Below are 26,362 nucleotides of genomic sequence, written 5' to 3'. Positions count from 1 at the left end.
TGCTTTTTTGATTGCTGCAGCACACTGAGCCGACAATTTTAAAGTATTATCCACTATGACTCCTAGATCTTTTTCCTGGGTGGTAGATCCTAATATGGAACCTAACATCGTGTAACTACTAGAGATGTGAATCTTGTGATCGATCGTCTTAACGATCGATTTCGGCTGGGGGGGGAGGGAATCGGATCGTCGCGGTTTTCTTTTTTTTTAATTATCGTGTAAATCGTAAATCGGGGGAGGGCGGGAAAACCGGCACACTAAAACATCCCTAAAACCCACCCCGACCCTTTAAAATAAATCCCCCACCCTCCCGAACCCCCCCAAAATGCCTTAAATTACCTGGGATCCAGAGGGAGGGTCCCGGTGTGATCTTTTACTCTCGGGCCTCCGGTGCGTTGTAGAAATGTCATATGACAGGGCAAAGGTAGCGCCGGCGCCATTTTGTTTTTTGTCCCCTGACGTCAGGAGCGTAGGAGATCGCTCCCGGACCCCCGCTGGACCCCCAGGGACTTTTGGCCAGCTTGGGGGGGCCTCCTGACCCCCACAAGACTTGCCAAAAGTCCAGTGGGGGTCCGGGAGCGACCTCCTGCACTCGAATCATTTTGCCGTACAAAATGGCGCCGGCCATACAGTGTATGGCCGGCGCCATTTTGTACGGCAAAACGACGTCAGGAGCGTAGGAGATTGCTCCCGGACCCCCGCTGGACCCCCAGGGACTTTTGGCAAGTCTTGTGGGGGTCAGGAGGCCCCCCCAAGCTGGCCAAAAGTCCCTGGTGGTCCAGCGAGGGTCCGGGAGCGATCTCCTACGCTCCTGACATCGGGGGACAAAAAACAAAATGCCACCGGCGCTACCTTTGTCCTGTCATATGACAGGGCAAAGGTAGCGCCGGCACCATTTCTACAACGCACCGGAGGCCCGAGAGTAAAAGATCACACCGGGACCCCCCCACTGGACCCCAGGTAATTTAAGGCATTTTGGGGGGGGGGGTTTGGGAGGGTGGGGGATTTATTTTAAAGGGTTGGGGTGGGTTTTAGGGTTGTTTTAGTGTGCCGGTTTTCCCGCCCTCCCCCTTCCCCTTCCCCCGATTTACGATTTTTGACAATAAATCGGGGGAATTCCTATTAAATATCGCCTCTAACGATTTTTGACGATTTAAAATATATCGGACGATATTTTAAATCGTCAAAAAACGATTCACATCCCTAGTAACTACTGCATGGGTTATTTTTCTGTATAAGCAACACCTTGCACTTGTCGACATTAAATTTCATCTGCCATTTGGATGCCCAATCTTCCAGTCTCGCAAGTTCCTCCTGCAATTTATCACAATCAGCTTGTGATTTAACTACTTTGAATAATTTTGTATTGTCTGCAAATCTGATAACCTCACTCGTCGTATTCCTTTCCAGATCATTTATATATATATATATATATATATTGAAAAGCACTGGTCCGAGGGAGCATTTCAAGATGGCGACATAGATGGATGTATGTGCAGCAGCTCCGTTTGCTTTCCTCCTAAAATTAAACCGGACTAAGATTCTTGTTATCTAGGTTTGGGATTTCTATTTTTAATAATGCTTCATAAGCGTAATGGCAAAATTAGGGTTTTCCTGGCGGACCCAGGCCCTGTATTGGAGCAGCGTTTAATAACGCAATACACCACGACTGCACAGACACAGCTGGCTTCAAGCCCCATTGGCATTTCGGAGAGAGAAGACTCCCTTTTTGCCCTGGATCTTAGACAACCCTGGATCTTAGACAACCTGCTTTAACTTCCTTTCCGAGCCCTGCCATTCCTGCATTGACGAAAGATGAAAACATCATCAGACGATCTCTGCTCGCCGGGAGTATAGGCAGTGACCCGGAAGAGCTCCTTACCACCACCCTGTCGAGAGCTCTGGATCCAGCAGTGAGAGGAGCGATCGGAGGAGTGGCCATCTCCGCTGGAGAGGAGAGAGGCTCGGCAGGAGGTGACGGATTAAACCAAAGGATTTTACCAAACCTGAGGTTGTTTTGATGGATTCCCTTTGGGGAATGATGGCAGGTATGTCGAAACTAATTAAGGAGCAAACACTTCGAATTGTAGAGATGGATAAGAAATTAGACTCTGTAACCAAGGATAACCCCCGTGCACAACAAGACCAAGTGTGAGCTACAGAATCTTTAAAGTCGGAGGGCAGGAAATTACAAGACACATCTGCAGGTTTGGTGTGGGACTCTCTAGTCTCTTCAAGAAGGCTAGAAGCTGTTGAGAATTCTTAGACATTTAAATATCAGACTCTTAAATTTTCCTAAGATTATGGGTGAGATACCTATAGTAACATTTAAAGATATTTGCAAGAGGCTTTAAAGATCCCGGTGGAACAGATACCTCCAGTGAAAAAGATCAGTTTTTTGAATCAAAGAGCTGGAAATACCTCTTTAACAGAGGGGATTAAGCCTGATTTCCTAAATCTCACCCAATACTTGGAAAAATTCAGAGCTAGAAGTATTTAAAAGAGCTGTATTTGGAGCAAGACTTTAGTCTTATAATGAAAGCTTATTTTAAGAATATGAAAGTGCTATATCAAGGTCAAGTGGTCCGAATGTTTCCTGATTTATCTAGGCCAACGCAACTTCGTCAAAGTTTTCCTATCTATGAGATCTGAGGTGTCAGCACTGGGTGCAAATTTCCAACTTCGCTACCCGTGTAGATGTGGGATTAAAATTTCCAATAATACCTTTACATTTTTCAATCCAGACCATTTGAAGGAGTTCCTTATTAGTAGAAGACAACCTCCTATAAATGAATAGGATCAATAGTAATATACTGTGCAGTAAATATCGCGTATCGTTTATCTTTGTAGTAATAAATTTGATGTACTTCTCAATTATAGTAAATACGTTCCCCAAAATGTTTTTCTTTACAGATTTTTTGAGATATGAGATGTATGAGTTAGGGTCATGTTCATATGTTCCAGAGTACATTATTATTTTCTATTTTTATTATTGTCTTGTTAATATTTCCTCATGTCTCGTGAAATGTATTTCATACAAAGTCATTCTTTGTAGATTTTGTGTAAAATGATAAATTTAAAATTTAAAAAAAAAAAAAGCACCGGTCCAAGTACAGATCCCTGAGGCACTCCACTGTTTACCTTTTTCCACTGAGAAAATTGACCATTTAATCCTACTCTGTTTCCTGTCTTTTAACCAGTTTATATAATCCATGAAATGACATCACCTTCTATCCCATGACATTTTAGTTTTCGTAGAAGCCTCTCATGAGGGACTTTGTCAAACGCCTTCTGAAAATCCAAATACACTACAACTACCGGTTCACCTTTATCCACATGTTTATTAACCCCTTCAAAAAATGAACAGATCTGTGAGGCAAGACTTCCCTTGGGTAAATCCATGTTGACTGTGTTATATTAAACCATGTTTTTCTATATCAGTGGTTCCCAACTCTGTCCTGGGGACTCCCCAACCAGTTGGGTTTTCAGGAAAATTTGCATGCACTGCCTCCATATCAATCAAATATTCTTTCATGCATATTCATTGTGGATATCCTGAAAACCTGATTGGCTGTGGGGTTTCCAGGACAGGGTTGGGAACCACTGTTCTATATGCTCTGTGATTTTGATCTTTAGAATAATTTCCACTATTTTTCCCGGCACTGAAGTCAGGCTCACAGGTCTATAGTTACCCGGATCGCCCCTGGAGCCCTTTTAAATATTGGGGTTTCATTAGCCACCCTCCAGGTACAATGGATGATTTTAATGATAGGTTACAAATTTTAACTAACAGATCTGAAATTTCATTTTTTAGTTCCTTCAGGCATAAGAACATAAGAAATTGCCATGCTGGGTCAGAACAGGGGTCCATCAAGCCCAGCATCCTGTTTCCAGCAGAGGCCAAAACCAGGCCACAAGAACTTGGCAATTACCCAAACACTAAGAAGATCCCATGCTACTGATGCAATTAATAGCAGTGGCTATTCCCTAAGTAAAATTGATTAATAGCCATTAATGGACTTCTCCTCCATAATATAATACAAAGCAGACAAACATTTTAAGACTATATAAAACTATGCTAAAAATAATGAATCAAAAACCTTTCTAAAAATTATTGCCTTTGATTCTGTTTGAAAACGTAAGTAATCCACTTCTGTTCTAATGTCATCCACAAGTGCATTCCACAATTTACGAATGAAGCTCTTGAGAAGGAGAATAGGTTACTAATGCATTTGAAAGACAACGTGCTTCTTCACTAGAGACTCTTTACTAAATTATTGTTAACATTTTAAACCTATTTCAGAATAGGAAGCCAATGCAATTCTTTCAGTCTAGGAGTAATCTTTTCCCTACAGCCTACCCCCAAGATCACCCTTACTGCAGCATTTTGGACCAAAATGGACATAAGACACAGGAAAATATATATGCAGTGTCTTTTTTTATGATTATCCCTATGCTCAGTAATTAATCTTTGTTTCGAGTGGGGTTTTCCTTTTGATCACAGGAATCTTAACTCCATCTATAATGACCAAGTCATCCATTTCTGATATTCAAGTTTTACCCAACTATAGAATTTCAGTTTTATTTGAATTTATTCATATCCCTCCAACTCTTAATTGCTGCAATACAATTATTAAGGAGACCTAAAGCATAACTACCGTCAGTGTTACATGGCAGATAAAACCGCACATCATTGGCATAGATATAATAATTTTACTCCAGGAGATGCTAATACATTACTTAATGGTTGGAGATATACTGCAAATTAAATAGAGTAGCTAGTAGTGTCAATCCTTGCAGTACTTCTGAATCTAAATTCTTCCAAGACAAACACTTCTACTCACACCTCACTTGCTATTTCCTATTAAAAAGGAAGGATATAAACCATTTTAACATCTTATCAGCTATCCTCAGGGATCACAGATGACAAATCAAGATCTTATGATTCATAAGAACATGCCATACTGGGTCAGACCAAGGGTCCATCAAGCCCAGCATCCTGTAGCTAAACCAGGCTACAAGTACCTGGCAAGTACCCAAACACTAAGTACATCCCAAGCTATTGATACCAGTAATAGCAAAGGCAATTTGATAAGTCACCTTTATTCATAGCAGTAATGGACTTCTCCTCCAAGAACTTATCCAAACCTTTTTTAAACCCAGCTACACTAACTGCACTAACCACATTCTCTGGCAACAAATTCCAGAGCTTAATTGTGCGTTGAGTAAAAAAGAACTTTCTCCGATTAGTCTTAAATGTGCTACTTGCTAACTTCATGGAATGCCCCCTAGTCCTTCTATTATTCGAAAGTGTAAATAACTGATTCACATCTACTCGTTCAAGACCTCATGATCTTAAAGACTTCTTATCATAATCCCTCAGCTATCTCTTCTCCAAGCTGAACAGCCCTAACCTCTTTAGTCTTTCCTCATAGGGGAGTTGTTCCATTCCCTTTATCAGTTTGGTCGCCCTTCTCTGACCCTTTTCCAGGGCAACTATATCTTTTTTGAGATGCGGCGACCAGAATTGTACACAGTATTCAAGGTGCGGTCTCACCATGGAGCGATATAGAGGCATTATGACATTTTCCTTTTTATTAACCATTCCCTTTCTAATAATTCCCAACATTCTGTTTGCTTTTTTGACTGCTGCAGCACACTGAACCGATGATTTCAATGTGTTATCCACTATGACGCCTAGATCTTTCTTGGGTAGTAGCACCTAATATGGAACCTAACATCGTGTAACTACTGCATGGGTTATTTTTCTCTATATGCATCACCTTGCACTTGTCCACATTAAATGTCATCTGCCATTTGGATGCTTAATCTTCCAGTCTTGCAAGGTCCTCCTGCAATTTATCACAATCCTCTTGTGATTTAACTATTGTTATGATGCTGCTCGCAGGCCCCAGCCGCGAGCAGCTTCTCACTTTCCTGGCCCTGCTCTCCGACACAGCTGCCCACCAGCCAACACTGCTGTCCTCTTGTAGCCCGGAGGCCGCTTATGCCACTGCCTTGCGTGGCCCGAGTGCCACTGCCATCTTCTCTTTGCAGTGGGCAGAGCTGCCGCCGACTTTGTCCCTTGTGGCCCAGAGGCCGCTGTCATGCTGCCCTGTCCCGCGGCAGAGGCACTGCCATCGTTTCCTTCCTCGCAGCCTGGAGGCCACTGACCTTGCTGCCTCTCTTGTGGCCTGGAGGCCACCATTGGCCCGGCCTCGTCTCGCAGCGACAGCACCGCCGTTGGCCTTGCTGTGTGGCGTGGACGTCGACACCGCTATTCCCAGTCCTGGCCTCTTCCTAGGTGCGCGGCTGCACCTCTTTTCATTATTTAAAGGGCCCACAGCGGGAAAATCACCGCGGCCCTGCCTGATGACGACATCCGGGCGTCTTCAGCCCTATAAAAGGGCTCTTCGCCAGTCCCTCCTTGCCTTCGCAAGGAGCTTGCCTGCTCCTGGATGCTTCATTCCAGCTCTTCATCCAGGAGGCTCCGAGGTCCCTCTTCTCGCCCTCAAGTTCTGTGTTCTTCGTTTGAGCTCCCCTATCTTCGTCCGTGGTTCTTGGTCTCTTGTCGGATCTTGCATCCTTATCCGTCCTGTGCCTTGTCGCTCCGGTTCTCCAGATTTATTTATTTATTTATTTATTTATTTATTTATTTCACATTTTTCTATACCGAGCTTCATGGTTGAATACCATATCAGATCGGTTTACATCGAACAGGGAATATAGAAACTTGTAACAAAAAACTGAACAGTAAATTATAATCAAAAAGAGAGCAAAAAAGTTACATTGAACAAGGACTATAACTTGGAGGCTTTACAGCTTGGAAGTAAATAGAGTAAAGAAGGCCCGAGTAGGGCAGTAACTTAAACTCAAAAGTCATAATGAGATGTCCTCGTCTCCAGATGTTCCTGTGTCCAGTTGTCCTGATTCCTTCAGTTCCTGGCTTTGGGTATTCCTGCTTAGCCTCACCCACCGGATTCCGCCTCCAAGTCTTCAAGTGCAATGTCTTCTCCTTGTTCTACAGCCATCGCCTGTCCTCGACTTCTGTCTGTCCTGTCGCATGGGTCCGAAAGGGCTATCGAGTGGCCAGAGGGCTATCCCAGAGACCAGCATTGCGTTACTGGGTCTCGGTGCGTTCGGGTTTGGCAGAGGTCCAGGCCCTATGTCTTGTGCCTGTCCGCCCATGCTTGGATACTTCTTGCCAGCCTCGGCGCTCCTCCGGAGTTCACTTCTGGGGCCGTGCTGTGGCCCAAGGGCATACTTTCTCTCCCAAATCGGGACCGCTCCCTAGCGCTCCCACAACAACTACTCTGAATAATTTTGTATCATCTGCAAATTTGATAACCTCACTCGGCGTATTCCTTTCCAGATCTTAATTTTGCTAAGCATGATTTTCATTAACTCCACACACATAATACCTTATCCTTTTCCAGGTCTGCTTTTTGGACTACAGTACTATTAAGCATATAAAAGTCTGGTTGCAGTGGGAACGGAATTCATTTCTCCAGAAGATCATAGTTTTTGCTCTTTTGTTTGCTTGTTTTTTTTTCACCTACATTCAATGTCCTGTTTACATTTGGAGCTCTATTAATACTTCCCAGGAAACAGATCCAAGTTTCCCACGCTGGCCGTGGCTCCTTCTCATGCTGATTGTTGTTCAGGAAGTTTGTACCGGATTTGTGTTTTTTATTCTCATGTGAAAAAATATCTGATCCATGAAATTCAGGATCCTAATGTAACTTATATGTAAGATATATATTGCTGAGTTAATTCATAAGCTGCATGTGTTTAGGTCTACAACATATGGTTAGGGATATGAGATTTTCTTCATGTATATGGTTTTCCTTGGGCCTAGTTTATTAAGAATGTTTCCATAGGAGCATAGAATATGATGGCTCTGCCATTAGACAAAGTACATCCAACAATAAATTAATCTTGCGGATACTAAAAATGCTTTAAATATCAAACAAGAATAGAACTCGAGCACATTGCAACATGTATACTGACCTTCATATGAGACGCTGATCGTACTCATTAAACCAGAATGACTGAGGTCTTAAGTGAATGTATCAGTTTTTATAATCATTGATTGAACACATTAATTTTTAGTTGTAATTTTTTTACTGCAGATAAAAACATAGGGAATAGAATCCTATTTTATGTGCTCTTCAGCTGTGGCCTGATACTGTAGTAGTGTTTTGACAACTGCATCAGGAACATAAAAGAGAAAGATGTTAGTATAATCAATTAACGTCTTAGACTGGACGAAAATGGAAGCAGTCTGAAAAGTGTACATTATGTCAATACCAAAAATCTTTGATAGATTTCTCAAAAATATTGAACATAGATAAAGCAGCAAAAGATATTATTTGTATATAATGTATCCAAGGAACTCCATAGAGAGAAATCTTATGTAAAACAATCACTTTCAGCAAAAGTCAGTGTCCCAGAATATCTGACAGATCCCTAATTATGGGCGCCATCTTTAAAGAGCTACCAGTGGAAAAATGACAGCTACTCTCATGATCACAAAAAACATGAGAAAATTAAACACACTATGATGTCGATTTTAAAAGTGTTGGTCGTGCAAAAATACCCACATACGCGCATATGTGGGCTGTGCAAAAGCTGCGAAGTACGCGCGCATATACCAGTGTGTGCTTCAAAAACAAGACAGTAGAAAAGGGGCAGGGCATGGGCGAAGGATGGGTATTCTGGGGTAGGGGTCAACAGTTATGCACGCAACTCCATATTTTAAAACCGGAGACCACGGCACACGTCAGCTTGTTATCCGCATAATTTTAATGCTGCTCCAGATGAGGAGCAAATCTGTAGATCTAGAGTTTTAGGGCTTACAGGAAAGGGTGAGGGGTCTAGGTCAACTGGGGGCCATGCAGGATGAAGAACCAGAAGGGTCTGGAAGACCTAGATATTAACTGGGCAAACTGGTGGACTAATTGGAAAAACTGGGTTAGCCCTCGCACGAGCATGTTTTAAAACCTACCTATATAAATGCGTAAAAGCCAACAAAGTCCTATGGAAGAAACACTCACTAGCTGTGCTTAAGTAACCTCTTAAAATTAGGAGTATACTTACACCTGGTTGGTATATTTTAAAACATGCGGGCATGATTTAAAATTCCAGCGTATCTTTGCTTGTGCGCCAATACACGCATGTACGGGTGCACACGCATGCTGTGTTTGGCCGGTTGCCAGTCCGTCCCACAGCCATCCACTCTTACATTTCCAACCGGGCTGCAGAAGGCCTGCCAACGCCAGCTGGGCAAGGATGCACCACGCCAGGGCCGCCACGCTAGGGCTGTCCCTAGATGTGTGAGTGTGTGTGGCTTGAGCACATTTAAAAGGCCTGCGGCTGGAAATCTTTGCTCTGTCCTGCCTCAAGACGCCTTAGCAATAGGTCAAACTCCCTGGAGTAGCTCTTTGCCACATCATTCCTGATCCTGCTTCTGTTCCTGTACTTTGCCTTCATGTTCCTGTGTCTTTGAAGTTCTTGCATGCCTGTCTTGTGGTCCCTCTTCTTTCTTCGGTGTCTTCCCGCTGTGCTGACCCTGCCTTCCTTCCCTCAGATGGACTCCTAGGCTTACTTTCGGACCTCTTCTTGACCATTGTGGATTTCTGCCTGCCTTGTGACCTCTGCTTGCTTCTCGTCTTCTACTTGCCCCGACCGCAGCCTCCTTCTCATCTTGCTGTCTGCTGCTGGCCCTGACCTCTGCTTAGACTGACCCTGTTTCCTTCTCACTAATCAACCATCTCTTTGCCCACGGATTCATCCCTGCAAAGAGGCCCACACCTAAGTCCAGCCAGCCCCAGCACCAGAGGGTTCAACCTAAGGGGATCCTGGGCTGGTAGTGGTGAAGTTCCAGTTGGGCTTCTGCTCCAGCCAGCTTCGCCTGCCAATGGTGAAGTCCTGCAGGGCTTCTCCCTGTGGGTAGTGCCAACCTCACCTCGGTCCAAGGATCCACTTCTGCAACAGATTGCCAAGGCCATGAACCCAGTGGATCTCTGAGGCCTCCAGGCCATTCCCAGCCTGGCACAGAAGGTTCAGTAGCAGCAACAATTCCTGGAACTCTTGGCATGCTCCATGGAGCTCCTTGGCACCCACCTCAATGCTACGGCAGCCTCTACAGTCACTCCACCTCATGTGGTACCAGCAGCTACGACATCCACGCCGCGGTACATCTCCCGATTTCTCTCCGGAAAGCAGGAGACCCTACGCAGTGCTGTAGATTCTTGATAACAAAGAATGACTGCTTCCCCCTGCCGCTCATTTCTTCTTTTTTTTTTAAATAATTTAATGTTTATGAAAGATAATTCATAACTGTAGTTTATTTTTTATCATACAATTCTGTAACATCAGATATGCTGTATCACATTGTTATTAGCATGCTACCTTGAAATAAACTTTCATACTACAGCTTCTGAGTGTTTTATTTATTTATTTATTTATTATTTATTTAAAATCTCTTTTATACCGATAGCCGTTTGCACATCGTATCGGTTCACATTAAAACAATAACATTAGGGCAGGGCCCTTACAAATAACAATCGAATAACAAGCAACAAATGAAAAGAATAGGGAAGAGTGAGTTAACAAATTGAAATGTAATGGGACTAGGGACTAAATAAATAAATATGATATTGTATGTAAATACATTAACAGAAACTATAAGTAATGCTACGATGCATATCTAAGTAAGACAACTATATTACACGAAAATACAATGTACGAGAGGTCGACGTTCATTGATGCATTCTTGATCATAATCGCTTGAGTCGGTAACAGGTCAAATATTCAATTTCTACTCGGTTGTTGCTAGGTATTTTTAAGGGGGGGGGAGGGGAAAGGGGATAGGCTTGACGGAACAACCAAGTTTTAAGTTTTTTTTTGAATTTGGGAGTGGAGGTCTCAATACGTATATCTGGAGGAAGGGAGTTCCATAAAGCGGGGCCAGCAAGGGAAAATGCTCTGTTCATAGTGGAGGAGAGTTTGATGGATTTGATTGACTGAGTACAGAGGGTTCCTTGGAGGGCTGTACGAGTAGGTCTATTGGAGGTGCGAGGGAGGAGAGGTGGGTTGATCCAGTTGAGATTTGCGTTAAGAAGACTTTTATGGATAAGAGATAGTACTTTGTAAAGTATTCGTGATGGTATTGGGAGCCAATGTAGCTCGATAAGCGTGGGCGTAATGTGGTCCCTTTTTTAGAGTTTGCTAGAATGCGTGCAGCAGCGTTTTGCAATAGTTGTAATCGTCTGGTGTGCGTTGAGGGGATACCAAGGAGGAGGGTGTTACAGTAGTCTATTTTGGAAAGGATAATAGACTGAAGTACTGTACGAAAATCGGAAAAGTGTAGCAATGGTCTGAGTTTCTTTATCGTATGTAGCTTAAAATAGCAGTCCTTTATGATAAGAGTTAATAAAGGGTTTGAAGGTGAGATGGTTATCAATGAGGACACCTAGGTTGCGAGTGTGTGAGGAGAAAGAAGTGGATGCATATGAGAGGGGGATAGCTGGAAGAGGCTGTTTATAATTTTATAATTATATCCCCACCCGTGAGCCCCTCCCCCCCTCTGAATCCCAAAGGTGACCTAAAGGTAAATATTGGTACTAAATCTATATGCTAGCAAACACATATGGCCCAAAGTAGAGAAAAAGAAAAAGAGAGGCTGAGCCAGTACATTCATACATCCCTAAAAGAGGATAACAGGGAAAAATAGAAGTCAAAATTACACCACTTTCAAGCCCCCACCATCAATGTGAAAAAATGATGTGGGCACCTTATACTTCCATAGTATATAGGGGTGCCAAATGTTCTCAAATCTGGTCACCCTATCATTGCGAATAGCAGTTAACTTTTTCATTTAGAACATCCTATCTAACCTAGCTCGCACGTCAGGCAGTGGGGGGACAGATGGCTTTCGCCACCAATACACAATTTCGCATCTAACTGCCGTGACCACTTGCTGGACCCATCGCTGAAAAGGCTCTGTCCCAACATGAGTTAGTAATCATAATAAACACACTTTAGAGTCCTTAGGGATCTGAACACCACCCAACGAGCATATGAAATCAAACATGGCATCCTATAAGTTCCCAATGGCTGGGCATTTCCACCACAGGTGCCTCTGTCACCACAGCCCTTCCAACACCTGTCATTAGGACCAGCAAACATCTTGCTCAAACGAACAGGGGTAAGATACCACTGGTAGAGTACCTTATACCCATTCTCCTTAATCGATGATACTGAGTTCCTGCTGACTGCTAGAAAACATTGATTCCAATCTTTATCCTCCAACATATCCCCCCCCCCAGGTCTTGTTCCCAAGCAATTTGTAAAACCATTTTCTTTTGGGGATCACGATTTAGTAATGTGTAGATCTTAGAGATATGTTTGGTAAATTTATCAGCTTGAGCACAATAATTTTCAAATGGAGACCTGCCCTTCTTAAGCTCCCGGCCTACCTTCATGGAAGTGAAAAAATGGGTAATCTGATTATAAGCAAAAAGATCCAATTCTGTAACCAGGTAAGATTGTTGCAAAACTCTGAACGGCAGCGACCTTTGACAATCCCATAATTGCTCCCATTTAAAAAAAACCTTTCTTCTCCAATGTTCTATTTCCTTGGGGGAAAGGATCTGTCAAAAAGAAAAGAGGTTAACTGATATGCCTGTTTGTCACTCACTAATTTAGGTTTCCACTTGCCCCAAACCTTATAAATTAAACTAGAGAAGGGAGAAAGACCAGAAAGATTAAACCCTCTCTTATGCCAAGCTCTAATGTGTAGCGGCGGGTCCCCAGTTCCCTGGCATACTATGCGGGCCCATGGCTTCAGCTCACCATCCCTATGCCAGTGTAAGAACTTACTCAGCTGAGATGCAGCAAAGTATCATTCCAGATGCGGTACCTGCAACCACCCTCTCAATCTGTCCAAAAACAAACAGTTTTGGCAACTCTAGGAGGCCTATGGCTCCAGATAAAGCGGAGAAGCTTGCGCTGCCACTGCTTCAACAGAAAAGCAAGTTCAGGGATTTGCAAGAAATAAAAACGTGGCAGCATATTTAGAAACATAGAAATGACGGCAGAAGAAGACCAAACGTTCCACCCAGTCTGCTCAGCAAGTTTTGCACTTTTCTTTTTTTTTTCTCATACTTATGTTACTCTTGGTTCTTAGTAACCTTTTGGTTCTATTTTCCTTCCAACCCCACCATTAATGAGAGAGCAGTGTTGGAACTGCATCTAAGTGAAATATCTAGCCCAATTAGTTAGGGTAGCAACCACCGCAATAAGCAAGCCACACTCACGCCCACCTGCCCACCCAGACTAAATAATTCAGTCCTTGTTGGTTGTTGTCTGTATATAGATCCACCTTTCTTCATTCCCCCTGCCGTTGAAGCAGAGAGTTATGCTGGATATGCTTGAAGTATCATTCTTTCTCCCCTAATGATAGCTACCCTCCCCAAAGAGAAGGCCATCCTATCCCATGTTATGGCCATCGGCTGCGCTGGTCTGTGACCGGGGCCGACTGTCATGGCCGCCAGCTGCGGCAGTCCGCGGCATCGGGTTGTCTCCAAGGCTCCTGCTGGAGACGGCAGCCTCCTTCGGCGCTCTCCTCGTGGCCATGGCTGCTGCTGAGGCCGGCCGCAGGGCCCTGCACGGCCGGGATGACTCCTCCCCCTCCAGGTTGAATTAGAGCCGCGCGCGCGGCTGAAGATAAGATTTAAAGGGGCCATGACAGGAAGTAGTCATGGCTCCGTCCCGGGACTCCTCCCTCACCTCTGGTATTTAAGGTAAGGTATGCTCCTCAGACCTTGTCTTGGTATTGAGGCTTCTGGCTTGGTTAGTTCCAGTGTCTTCATTCCTGGTTCTGGCTCCCTGGTTTCGTTCCTGGTCTTCGTCCCGCTCCTGCTCTTCTCCCTCGTTGGACAGACTCTTGGCTTCTGATCCTTGGACCGACTTCCGTACTTCTCTTGGCTTGACCCTGGACCGGCTTCCGAACCTTCTCTTGGCTTGACCCTGGACCGGCTTCCGACACTTCCCCTGGCTTACTCCTGGACTGGCTTCTGACCATTCTCCTGGCTTACTCCTGGACTGGCTTCGGACCATTCTCCTGACTTGCTCCTGGACTTTCAACCCCCTTCTGGAATCGACCATCGGACCGGCTGTGGACATTCTTCAGCTCTACTCCTGGACTGTCTATGTCCTGCTGAAGGCGCCAGCTGTCTGGAATCCACGACCTGCAGGAGGCGCCTGCATCCAGACTATCTTCAGTCTTCAGTGAGTCTCCTAAGTACCAGCGGCAGGATCTCTACAGGCTCCTCCTGGGGGGATCACGAGCTTCCAGGGCGAAGTCTTCATCCAGCTGCTGATTCATTTGGCCTTGCCATCCAATGGTAGATACCTCAGAGGGTTAACTCTCTCTTCGGTAGCACTCAATCTACCTTGGAACAGGGGTCCACCTTCAAATTCGTAACATCCCATCTGTCTAGATTATTTTGAATGTTAGATAACAGAGGAGTATAGTTAAGTTTGAATAGCCCCTTTATATCCAGTCTGATTTTAACCCATAGATATTTCACCTACCCCTTAGCCACTTGAAAGGGGAGACGAGATGCAATTCGAGCAAAGCAATCACTGGGTACCGAGAAGTTTAAGAGCTCTGATTTATCTTCATTAACTTTAAAACCTGAGACTCTACCAAAGGCTCTCAAAGCCTGCAGCAAAACCAGAAGGGAGGAGTCCGGGTCTGTCACTGTAAATAAAAGGACATCTGCAAACAAACTGAGCTTATAATTATGGGACATCACAGCCATTCCCTGAATATGAGCATTAGGTCTCACCATTTCCACAAATGGTTCTAGAGACAAAGCAAATAACAATGGCGAGAGGGGGCAACCCTGTCTAGTACCTCTTTTGACCACAAAAGGCAAGGAATAACCCTTGCTGATTTTTAAACAGGCCCTGGGACTCACATATAGACACTGAAGCCACCTAATAAAGTCAGGACCTAAATTAATTTTCTCTAAAACTTTAAATAGAAATGGCCAATGTACCGTATCAAAAGCTTTCTCAGCGTCTATAGCTAATAGTACCACCCCTGCTGCTCATTTCCGAGCTCTTTGATCGCCTCCAGGGGGCCAGAGTATTCACAAAGTTGGATCTCTGAGGGGCCTACAATTTCACCTGAATAAAGCATGAAGATAAATGGAAGACTGCGTTGAACACGTGTAAACCCCCCCCCCCCCCCCCCCCCCCCCCCCCCCCCCCCCCCCCCCGGTTGTATTCCAAAACATGATGAATGAAATCCTCAGAGATCTTCTGTATGTCTGTCTCATGGTAAACTTCGATGAGACCTCACATCTCATCGCCAAGACATCTGCCAAGTTCTCCAGCGACTACAAGAGAATAAATTATATGCTAAATTGGAGACGTGCATCTTCAAGAAAGACAGCCTGCCCTTCTGGGATATATTGTTTCCAGTCACAACTTCCACATGGATCCGGAGAAGGTCCGGAGTATACAGAACTAGCTCCAACCTTCATGCCTCCGCATGCTACAAAGGTTTTTGGGCTTCGCAAACTACTATTTTCACTTCATCCCCAATTATTCCAGGATCACAGCCCTCCTCACAGTACTCACCAGGAAAGGAGCCAATACTAAGGTTTGGCCTCTGGAAGCAGTCACGGCGTTTCTACAATTGAAAAGGGCCTTCCTCCAGGAACCATGCCTACACCATCCGTATCCCACTCGCCCTTTCATCTTGGAAGTTCATGCCTCCTTCCTCGGCGTAAGGGGCCGTGTTGAGCCAGCACTCCCCTGTTGGGGGGTCCTCCGCACTTGCTCCTTCTTCTCGCAAAAGTTCTCTTCCACCGAGCGGAATTATGGAATTGGAGACAAGGAATTGCTAGCCATCAAGATGGCGCTTGAAGAATAGTGACAGTGGTTAGAAGGTGTGCAATACCTGATTATGATATATACTGACCACAAGAATTTGGAGCATCTTCACCAAGCACAATGTCTAAACGCACGCCAGGCTAGATGGTCCCTGTTCTTTGCACGTTTGACAGAACTAGTGAGAAGCCATGTTTCAGCTGAGGGTTTAACTCTCTTCTGGCTTTTTAGAAAGTCTTTGCCAGCTGATACCACTAGAGCTAGCCTGTTTATTATTTATTTATTTATTTATTTATTTATTTATTTAACAGTTTTATATACCAAATTTCTTGTAACAGGTTACAAATCAAAACGGTTTACATAATAACAATAACAGTGCCTCAAATAGTGCAATTACATAAAACAGAGGAATACAGAACTAGGATCATGAAACTGTTGAAACAAACCAGGGTATATATATATCGAACTATGATACATGGCTGGTAGAGAATGGTTAGGTTAAGACCATGGTATTGGCAAAGGGCCTTGGGAATTGGGGCTAAAGTAGGACATATAGCATTTGACTGAATCGAGAGAAAGCAGGCAAGAGTCAATGAGTTACTGGTGATAGAGTTGATTTAAGATCATCTGGCGTATGATTCAGCAAAGGCCTGCTTGAACAGCCAGGTTTTGAGTCTTTTCTTAAATGTGACCGGGCAGTGTTCTAGCCGGAGGTCTGGTGGAAGAGAATTCCAATGTATTGGTCCAGAGGCTGAGATGGCTTTCTTAATTAATGAAGTTTTTAAAGGGGGGACCATGAGGGTGTCCTTATATGCTGCTCTTACCGGCCTGGATGGTAAGTGAGGTTGGAGAGGGATCATGAGTTCTAGTGGGGTGATATTGTGTAGAGCTTTGTGAGTAATGGTGAGAGCTTTGTACCAGATTCTGTATTTGATCAGGAGCCAGTGGAGGTTCTTCAAGATGGGTTCTTCAAGATGGGTTCAAGATGGGTTCTTCAAGATGGTTTATTTATTTATTTATTTAGTGATTTTTATATACCGCGGCACTTAAAAATATACATCACCTCGGTTTACAGTAAACAATAAATTAGCAACAGGCTTTACATACAACAGGCTTTACAGGAAGAAAACAGATGACAGCAACAGGCTTAACATGAATAACGGAACTCCGGAGTGCCTAATATAACTCCTTTAACTATAAAGAACAAATGCATATTCTAATTCAATAACAAAGCTGTTGGTCTCATTTAAGTGAGAACCAGATAAGATTTGGACTTTGAAACTATATTTTTTATTTAAAGATGTTCTCTTTCTTGGCCGTAAAGTTTATCTATTTTTTCCTGATTTTTGTAAAATTGCTCAGCAAAGGCAAAGATCTCTTGTGGCTAAGTGACAGGAGGTTAACTCTTGGGGTAAGTTTCCTGTTTGCTTTTCCTGTAAACATTTTGTTAGGTTTGAAAAAAACACTTGCTTTCTGAGCCAAGTCAGTTGCTAATATTTTTGGATGCTAGAGCTAAACATTGGCTCCAGCTGGACCTACTGGGACTGGACATAGCTAATAAGGGACATTGTACTGAGGCATATGGTATATCGCCACTGGTTTTCTAATAATAGGAACATCTTGCTCTGTTCTGTTACTTAACTTTCCTCTTGGATTCTCCTTTTCTTTTGTGGGCTAATTGAAACATGTTAGCTGGATATGCTTTGCTTTTGTATATATTAGTTTTTTTGATTGATCTAGGTTTTTTAGGCATTTTTGTAGAAAGTAAAGCAAGAACACTTTGGGGCTGATTTTATAAAACTACGCGCGCGTGTACTTTTGTTCGTGCACCAGGCGCAAACAAAAGTATGCCGGATTTCAATAGATACGTGCGTAGCCGCGCGTATCTGTTAAAATCCGGGGTCGGCACGCGCAAGGCTGCCCAAAATCGGCAGCCTGTGCGCGCCGAGCCGCGCAGCCTGCCTCCGTTCCCTCCAAGGCCGCTCCGCACCATTCCAAACTCTCAATAAAAAAGTGGCTATCCAAAAAGAAAATTGCCTTATATATGCTTATGTTTTGCCTATATTAAAAGGCTGCCTAAGGGGACAACAAATAAAGAAACAGACATACTCCTCCAAGCAAACCAATTCAACCACATCCACCAACATAACTCAAATTTATATAACAAAGTGCTTGACCAATAACCAACTCTTAACCATGTCTCAAAGAGTCTCCTGGGAGAGTCAGACACGTCCCTGCAGTCTCCTGATTGGACCAGCACTAGGTGTGTCCCTTATTTCCAGCAGTATATAAGGCATGCTCAGAAGGCCCACGGTGCTTGTCCAACAGCGCTCTTGGTGTCTTGCCCTATGGAAGTGATGTCTGCTTCCTGAATTCCAAGTTCTAGTTTAAAGTATCCTGCTCCAACATTCCTGCATTTGTATTTGTGTTCCAGTATTTTCTACATATAAATATTACCTGCTTCACAGTTTTGCCTCTTGTCCAGCTCAGAGAGAGCAGGAATTAGGCCCGTGCCAGCTAAGAAAAGTAGGCCCCTATGTAAGGTTCTGATGTGATACTTAATAAGAGAAATCGTTTCCTAAATTTCCCAAATAATTTTTATTTATTTAAGAAGGCTTTAAGAGCTTTTTTGTTAGCAAATTCTTCAATTACAAATGAAATTTTTATTTATACATGTTAGAAATATATATATTTAGCTTTTTTTAAAATTTTTCCCAACAAAAGTAGGCCCCTTGAACATTGTAGGCCCTAGCCAGAACCAGAAACAGAACAGAACAGAACAGAGACAGAAACAGAAATAGAACCAGAACCAGAACCGAACCGGAACCAAAACCTGAACAAAACCAGAAACAGAACCAGAACATAACATAACCAGAACCAGAACCAGAACATAACAAAAACCAGAACATAACCAGAACAAGAACCAGAACAGAACCAGAACCAGAACAGAACCAGAACCAGAATAGAACCAGAATATAACCAGAAACAGAACCACAACCTGAACAGAAACAGAACCAGAAACAGAACCAGAACCAAAACCAGAACAAGAACCAGAACCAGAACAGAACCAGAACATAACAGAACCAGAACCAGAGGCTCCAAAAGATGATTTTGGGGCCGAAGCCCTTTCAGGCAATCAAACTCAGCCTCAGTACAAACATCCAGGGTCTCTAAATTCTTGAATTCAAGTTCGTATTCACGATGACAGATGGATGTTGAGATTTGAAGAATCTTGCAGAGTGTATAATGAAGTCAGCAGCAATGAGAGGGCTGCCGTGGACATCACTGAGGTATCAGTGGAAGTGGTGATGTAGAAACTGGTCCAAAATCCACTTCTGAATAGCTCTTCTGCAGGATGCTGGAAGAGAGATGATGGCAATACCAGCAAAACGATCAGGGTGATAGGTGGAGACATGTTCATCCTCGGAATCAACAGTGCTGTAAACCTCCAGCACGACTTCCAAGTAAACCAAAATGTTAAGTTGATAATCAGAGATATCTTCTTCTTCAGAATCAACAGTGCTGTACACCTCCAGCACGACTTCCGAATGAACCAAAACGTTAATTTGATAGTCAGAGATATCTTCTTCTTTGGAATCAAACATTTGTCCATGTTTTGAAACTAATCGGGAGACCTTTGGGTTGACAGTGCAACATAAGCTCGGAGAAGTTATTACCTACAGGCTTTATATGGAGGCATTTTGTAACACCGGTTGTTTTGGTGGACATTGTGAATTGTGCTAACTTTTTGGCTCCTGAGGAAGCTTTCGAGCGAAACTTCGGCCGCAGTTGAGCCTTCTCATTTTAAGTTGCCTACACTGTATTGTTTTGTTCATCAGCCTGTGTTGGAGTTTAAAAACATTTACTTCCCAGCTCAAGTGAGCCTTTTCAGTTTAAGCTGTTCTTACAGCCAGCACTGAAGAAAAATATACAGTTTTCAGCTCAAGTTGTCCATACTGTACTGTGAATTAATGTCAGTCTGCTTTTTGGAGATTTAAGAAAACATACATTTTTGACTAATAAGCTTTACTGTAAAATGGACTACACATAGGAGTGACTGCAAATGATTGAGCAGACCGGGCGATCTCCACGGTGAGGGAGAGACGCTGGCTGGCTTGCTGATGCGGTTCACTTCCTTTCTTAACAATTTTTATTAACATCATAAAAATTTAAAAATTAAAAATAAAAAAAAACTGATAAAAAAATGTAGATGGCGAGCATTCTTTGAAAAAATAATTATTTGGTTTATATATAAGCCAGGCATGTTTGGGGAGAATCAGTAGAGTACTGGGTCCACTAGTATGGCTGCCTATTTCTTTCAGTCCATCTCCTCTGCCAGCAAGAGTCATAAACTGCATCTCCCCCAGGGTTACATGCATACTGGGCCAGATGCCTGTAGCCTGGGAGACTGGAAGGTCGCTCCTGATCACAGAGCTCCCATGAGAGAGCGTCACACACTACCACCATTGAAACACAGGGGGTTGGCCCAAATAATTTTCCTTTCGCTTGCAACCCTTTCTCGCCAACTCAGAGGATCTAACTGGGCGGTACCACCAGGTGTCTCGGCCCTTTCGTACTGCTTGCAAAGCACGTCACAGGGAACTCCACCGAAAGGCTTTTGCCGGAATAGAAATCTGCAGGTTTTCCACTGCCCTCGCTTGTTTGCTAAAGTACTAAAATAATATAGCGCGCCCCAGCATCATCATCTTCCTGGACTCTTTCCCAAAGCCCTCACACTTGCTTCCTGGACCCAGACCCCTGCGGGATTGTTGCAAGGAGCAGGAAGTGCAGCGGGGTCGTGGGAAAGCCGCCCCTCGCAGGCTCTGCTCATGGGCTCCGCGGCTCAGAAGCAAAGGCAGCACGCTTCCCTTCCTCCCTTCCTCCTCCCCCCCCCCCATTCCAACACCTCCTCCAACCTTCTCCAGCGCTGAGAAAGAAGGAAACGAGAAACAATGCAGGGACCACGCATGGAAACGACGGCCGGAGCCTGCGACTCCCAGCAGCGAAATCCCAGGTCAAAACCACATTAAAAGAATAACAGAGCAGTCAGCCGGCCAGAGAGTTTTGTTTTATTATGCTCTTTCCCAAGGTGATTTCATCATTAGAAAACAAAGTGCTGGTGATTAAAGGAAAAATGGCAAAACTACTCAGAACAGTTGCTTCTATGCAGAGAATACAAATTGGCATCCTGTTATGAGTATGTGGGCACTTTCAGGACATGTCACTTAAATGTTTGTGCCGATGAGAACAACTCTGATGGCACAAATGTACCAATGTACTTCATTCCTCACTTGCAGCACCTCAGAGTGTGCCGAACCTGGGCTCCAACACAGAGCTGTATCAATAATCAATATACCTCAATTCTCACCTGAGAATCAGTGTTTATTCCTGGTGTGGGCTCTCACAGAGCAGTCCCACTATGCCTAAGTCCTGATTGAACTAGTGCTCAGAGCTCAGGCCTGTATTTGTTAATAAGTACACTAGGTTTGTGCCTAGAGCCTCAAAAATCTGGGCATGGTATACAGAGGAAAAGATTTACTGCCACCAGTTCAGTCCGTCCTACTGCCCAGTTGCCACAGGGCCAAAAAGTAAAGATCCACGGTTGCCCTGTGCTCCGATCTATCCCATGGGACTGAAAAGGAAAACCGCCACTGCTGCCCCCCTCTGATGCAGCCTGTCGGGATTGAAAAAGTAAACTCTGCCCTGCTTTGCCCAAAATCCTCACGCCTCTCCTCTGCAGACTGCTCTGGCCTGCAGAAGAATGGTGCCAGCAGCCATGCACTTCTAATGGCTCTTTCTGCCACTAGAGTTTCTTTCCTGTGTGATTCAAACACCTGATCTGAGAACAACATTAAGAGGAAGAGCTGCCAGCTGCGGGAGGAGTAGGAAAAGAAATGCCAGTATGCTAGCTCCACTCTTGCTTACCGGGGCCTGCACTGAGGGGGGTGAGGGTTTGGAGGTGAGGAAGAGAGAGTTCTCAGGAGGCAAGAGCAGAGCTTTGAAGTTCCCAGTGAGAGAGTGAAGACTTGTGGATATGGGGCATGGTGGGAAAGCAAGGACTTAGAGCTTGGTGGGAAGACGGTGATGGCTCAGTGATTGGATGGAGAGTATGATAAGGGAGGGTTGGTCTTCTCCCAATGACTTTTCCACTTTTCCAGGGGCTTCTTTCCATTTTTCATTTTTTCTCTCACCTCTTCTCATCTTTACTTTCTTCTCTCCATCCGTATCTGATCTTTTCCTTTCATCTCATTTTCTCTTCTCTATCTTTCTATTCACTTATAGCTAGATTTCATCCCTCTTTTTTCCCCTTGGGACGTGGCTTGCTTGATTTGAGGTTGGTGTGCTGTGTGTAAAGTTACAGAATGGCTCTGAGGAAGCCAGGTCAAGATTGCTGAGAACCTGTATATGATCCTGCCCCTGAGGCTCTGGATTGGTCTTCAGAGAATTCAAAAGATATGCTGGGACCCCAGGATGGGGTTCCTGGAATTTAGATGGATAGGAGGCCAAGTGACAATGTGAAATCTCACTGGAAGACCCATGAGCTCTTAATCCTGTGTATACTGATGTTATGTGGTGTGAATGTGTTTTTCAACTTTTGAAATTCTTTTCTCCCAACTGTTGCATCCGTTGGTCTCAGACGGCTTCGACCTCTGTGCCTCACCTTTCTTCCTTCTCTCTCCTCAAGCCTTGGGAAGATGGCTGCTGCCGCGTCTTCATGCCGCTCTCTCTGGCGTCCCCGGAACGGCAACGGTGACGGTGTTCGCCATGTTTCTCTTAAGTGCCTCCTAGGGTGCGAGCGCGCATGCCACCCACGTCTTTATCCAAGTCATGGCGGGAACCTAAGGGCCGGCCCCTCCGTGTGACGTCATGCCATCCGGGTATTTAGCCTACCCTTTGTTTGCTAACAAACTGAGTTAGCAAGGATCGTGAATGGATTGGAACGCCTCCGGGCTAAGCTGCTGTGCCACTTCCTTGCTGCCACTGGAAGCTCTCTCTGCCCTTCGGGGTATTACCTCTCTAACCTGGGTATCCGCTCCTCGTGGGCCCTTATGCTTTCTTTCAGGTACCTAACTGGGATACTGGGTACCGCTCCTCGAGGGCCTGCTCTCCCTACCTTGGTGCCCTCAGTTCAACTACTTCTGCCTGCCAGGTTAAAAGGTGAGGTGAAAGAGGCTATTTTAACCAAAAACCATCCTTCAAAAATTGGAAGAAGGATCCATCTGAAGAAAATAGGATAAAACATAAGCATTGTCAAGTTAAGTGAAAAACACTGATAAGACAGGCAAAGAGAGAATTTGAAATGAAGTTGGCCATAGAGGCAAAAACTCATAATAAAAACTTAAATGGGTGTCTCTGAAGCAGCTTGTGTTGCGAAACGCGCGCGTCGGACGAGTGACCCCGACAGCTACGGGACGAGCGACCCCCGACAACTACGAATAAGGGAAGTTGATACTTTTTAAATATATAGCAAAAAATATACAAAAATTGAACTTTGTCGTTCTGGATGCTAGCTACTTGGACCAATTGATTAAAAGTGACTCCAATGAAGTGCATGAAATACAAGTTTAACTTGTGAGCACTGGGGGTGGTATGATGGTCCTTAAATCCATACTTTGAATCTCTGAATATATGAAAATATTGATATGTACAGCGTTATCATTTTCCTAAATTTCTAAACACCACGTGTCTCAATTTAATCCATAATACTCCAATATATGAAACCCTTCCTCTGTCCTTTCAAAAATATTTTTTTCCTGTTATAAATGTTGGCACTAGGAGTCAGAAAAGACTCCGGAGCCTATTGTGAAATTATTTAGATCATTGCATGAATCATTTTTGAGCATATATAGTGAGCATTGTTTATGTGCATGAAAGATATTAATGGGGTATTGATTTTTGATTTGATTGCATAGTATAAATTCCCCATAAACTTTGGTGCTTTTGAGTTTTGGTATCATTCACTGCTGTACATTCTAATTCTCCCATCTTACTTCTTAGACTTCTGGCATTAGCATACAAACATTTCAAAGTTTGTTTTTTGTTTGTATTTTCATTCTGCTTTTTAATTGATAGGGATAAGTTAGAATTTTTTAGCTCAGGTGAGTTTTTAGTTACAGGCACTTGGACTTCTTTTCTTGAACGAGTAGATGTGACTTGGTTATTTACACTTTCGAATAATAGAAGGACTAGGGGGCATTCCATGAAGTTAGCAAGTAGCACATTTAAGACTAATCGGAGAAAATTCTTTTTCACTCAACGCACAATAAAGCTCTGGAATTTGTTGCCAGAGGATTTGGTTAGTGCAGTTAGTGTAGCTGGGTTCAAAAAAGGTTTGGATAAGTTCTTGGAGGAGAAGTCCATTAACGGCTATTAATCGTTTACTTAGGGAATAGCCACTGCTATTAATTGCATGAGTAGCATGGGATCTTTTTGGTGTTTGGGTAATTGCTAGGTTCTTGTGGCCTGGTTTGGCCTCTGTTGGAAACAGGATGCTGGGCTTGATGGACCCTTGGTCTGACCCAGCATGGCAATTTCTTATGTTCTTATTATTGGAACCTCACTGTCGGGGTACCCTATTCTAATGCATCATTAGTATCCTTTGAAGATACCTCTCTCCAAACCATGCACTGCTGAGTGACTGTCGGCTTTCCCCTTTGTTCTAGTTTAAAAGCTGCTCTATCTCCTTTTTAAAGGTTAGCGCCAGCAGTCTGGTTCCACCCTGGTTAAGGTGGAGCCCATCCCTTCGGAAGAGACTCCCCCTTCCCCAAAAGGTTCCCCAGTTCCTAACAAAACTGAATCCCTCTTCCTTGCACCATCGTCTCATCCACGCATTGAGACTCCGGAGCTCTGCCTACCTCTGGTGACCTGCAGAAGTCTGTATGTAAGTAATGGTTTCAGCTTTGAGTATCCTGTTTTAATTAATTTGTTTATGTGCTTTTTCATTGGAAAGTTCTCATCGATCTGTATTCCCAGGTCCCACCCTCAGGGGCGGATTGTGGGAAAATAATGGCCCGGGGGATTTTTCTCCATACTGGCCCATGGGTACCCAGTTACACATACAATTTGGTGAGTCACAAAATACAGAATAAAGGGACCATAAAATATACACAGAAATGCACAGACAAACTGAACTGGAAATCATAACAAGTTAGACTGTATGTAATGCAGCAATGGAAAAACAGAAAATACCATCATTCCTCATAAAACATCAAACAATAAAATCAAGAACTATAAAACATCACAATAGGAAAATCATATTAAAAATATATATTTCAAAACTGCTGATGAATAGAACCTCCAGTAATTTAACTCAGGGAAATTTTAAAAAAATTGTATATAACACCAATAAAATATTTCAAAAAGAGCAGACATCAAATAATATTCAATAATTAAAACTAATAAGGATTTTAAAAAGCCCCTTCTGTCCCCCTTTGTGGGAACTCTTGATTTCCAGTCACCCTGATATTGTCGAGGATTAGGAGGTTATCCTCTCTCACACATACTCACATGTCCATTCTCTCTCACATATACACTGTCACATACATACACATTCATGCTCTTATATCCACCATAACCTCTCGCTCTCACTGACACCTACACACTCTCAGGCTCTAAGACACTCTCTTCCCCTCCACACACACAAACTCTTAGTCCCTTGGATTTTCTCATACACACTCATGCTCTCACACTCACTGGCTCCCTCACATACACACAAACACACACACCCAGGCAAGCTCCCAGTCACTCTCTCACACACACACTGACCCCCAGGCAGGTTCCCATTCTTTTTCACACCACTCCCTCCCCATCCTCCAGGCATGCACACATTCATTCTCAAACATACAGACCCCCAGGCAGGCACCCATGCATTCACATGGTGAATGCATTCAGATTCATGCTGATCTCGTACATTGTGAGATCCGCATAGAGAAAGTGCTATTCTTGCACATTCCCAAAGATTACATGTGCCAATCACTAAAAAGTATTTTTTTTTTTTACCTTTGCTGTCTGATCTTAGTTTTCTAATTGGTTGGTCACAGGCTTTTTTTCCCACTTTCCCTTTCTTATTTTTTTTTTTGCCAATTCCTTTTATATTGTCTTTTTTTCTGTTTCTTTTCTCTCCATATTCTTCCCTCAAACACACAGTCAGGTTCTCATTCTCACATGCATTTCTCTCTCTCTCTCACACACACATACACACACACACAAACACAGTCTCTCACTGTCACATGCTCTCTCATACAATCATTCATACACAGTCTTTCTCTTGCACATGCTGTCTGACTTTCACACACCCAGGCTCTCTCTCACTCCCACATGCTGTCTTGCTCAAGCACAGGCTCTCACTGTCACATGTTCTCTCTCATACAATCATTCATACACACACACAGGCTCTCACTGTCACATGCTGTCTCTCTCACACACAGAGAGGCTCTCACATGCTGTCTCTGCA

At 43.7% G+C, this 26,362-nt stretch overlaps 1 protein-coding gene across 1 annotated transcript in view; it reads right to left on the bottom strand.

The window, feature by feature from the left end:
* OAZ2 (ornithine decarboxylase antizyme 2) overlaps positions 1 to 19,514 on the bottom strand; it is an 87,564-nt gene extending 68,050 nt beyond the window's left edge. Inside the window, exon 1 of the mRNA XM_029575666.1 lies at positions 19,292 to 19,514. Coding sequence (XP_029431526.1) covers positions 19,292 to 19,514 — 223 coding nt within the window. The remainder of the gene's footprint in view (positions 1 to 19,291) is intronic.
* Between the last annotated feature and the right edge of the window lie 6,848 nt (positions 19,515 to 26,362).

The sequence above is a fragment of the Rhinatrema bivittatum genome, chromosome 13 (assembly GCF_901001135.1).
Source record: "Rhinatrema bivittatum chromosome 13, aRhiBiv1.1, whole genome shotgun sequence".
Lineage (NCBI taxonomy): Eukaryota > Metazoa > Chordata > Amphibia > Gymnophiona > Rhinatrematidae > Rhinatrema > Rhinatrema bivittatum.
Note: the sequence above shows the minus strand (reverse complement) of the source record. Positions and strands in the feature narration are given on the sequence as shown.